At 40.8% G+C, this 348-nt stretch overlaps 1 protein-coding gene across 5 annotated transcripts in view; it reads right to left on the reverse strand.

Moving 5' to 3' along the window:
* Window positions 1–220: 220 nt before the first annotated feature.
* The window catches only part of LOC119586165 (DDB1- and CUL4-associated factor 8-like), a gene marked incomplete at its 3' end in the record, with an annotated part of 13,010 nt that continues 12,882 nt past the window's right edge, over window positions 221–348 (reverse strand). For all 5 annotated transcript variants that reach the window (XM_037934863.1, XM_037934862.1, XM_037934861.1 and 2 more), the window contains 1 exon segment: window positions 221–343. In XM_037934863.1, the coding sequence (XP_037790791.1) occupies window positions 221–343 (123 nt within the window).

Genomic DNA, 348 nt, shown 5'->3' on the forward strand with positions numbered 1-348 from the left:
AGAACAACATGGGTATAACAACACAAGTTCTGACTACTGTTCCACAGCCCCTCCTTGAAAATGTACACACACTCTATCCTACAGACAAATCTGATTCCTATTTGAAGCATAAAAGTGAAAAATAAGTGAAATCAAACTCACCTTCAAGAGAGAGAACTGCACCTGAACCTAGCTTAACAAAGAAGCCCTTTTATTAAGCTATTAAGATTAGGCAACTCACCCTACGTCGTCTGCGATCTGTCCGTCGGATGTGATGCCAAAGGACCATCAGCATTTGGGAATCAAGTCCAGTGAATTCTTCGTTACGTTCTTTATGGCGCTTACTTAAATTGGATTTGAGAGTCTGGA

This window comes from Penaeus monodon, chromosome 21, assembly GCF_015228065.2.
Source record: "Penaeus monodon isolate SGIC_2016 chromosome 21, NSTDA_Pmon_1, whole genome shotgun sequence".
In the NCBI taxonomy this organism is placed as follows: Eukaryota; Metazoa; Arthropoda; class Malacostraca; order Decapoda; family Penaeidae; genus Penaeus; species Penaeus monodon.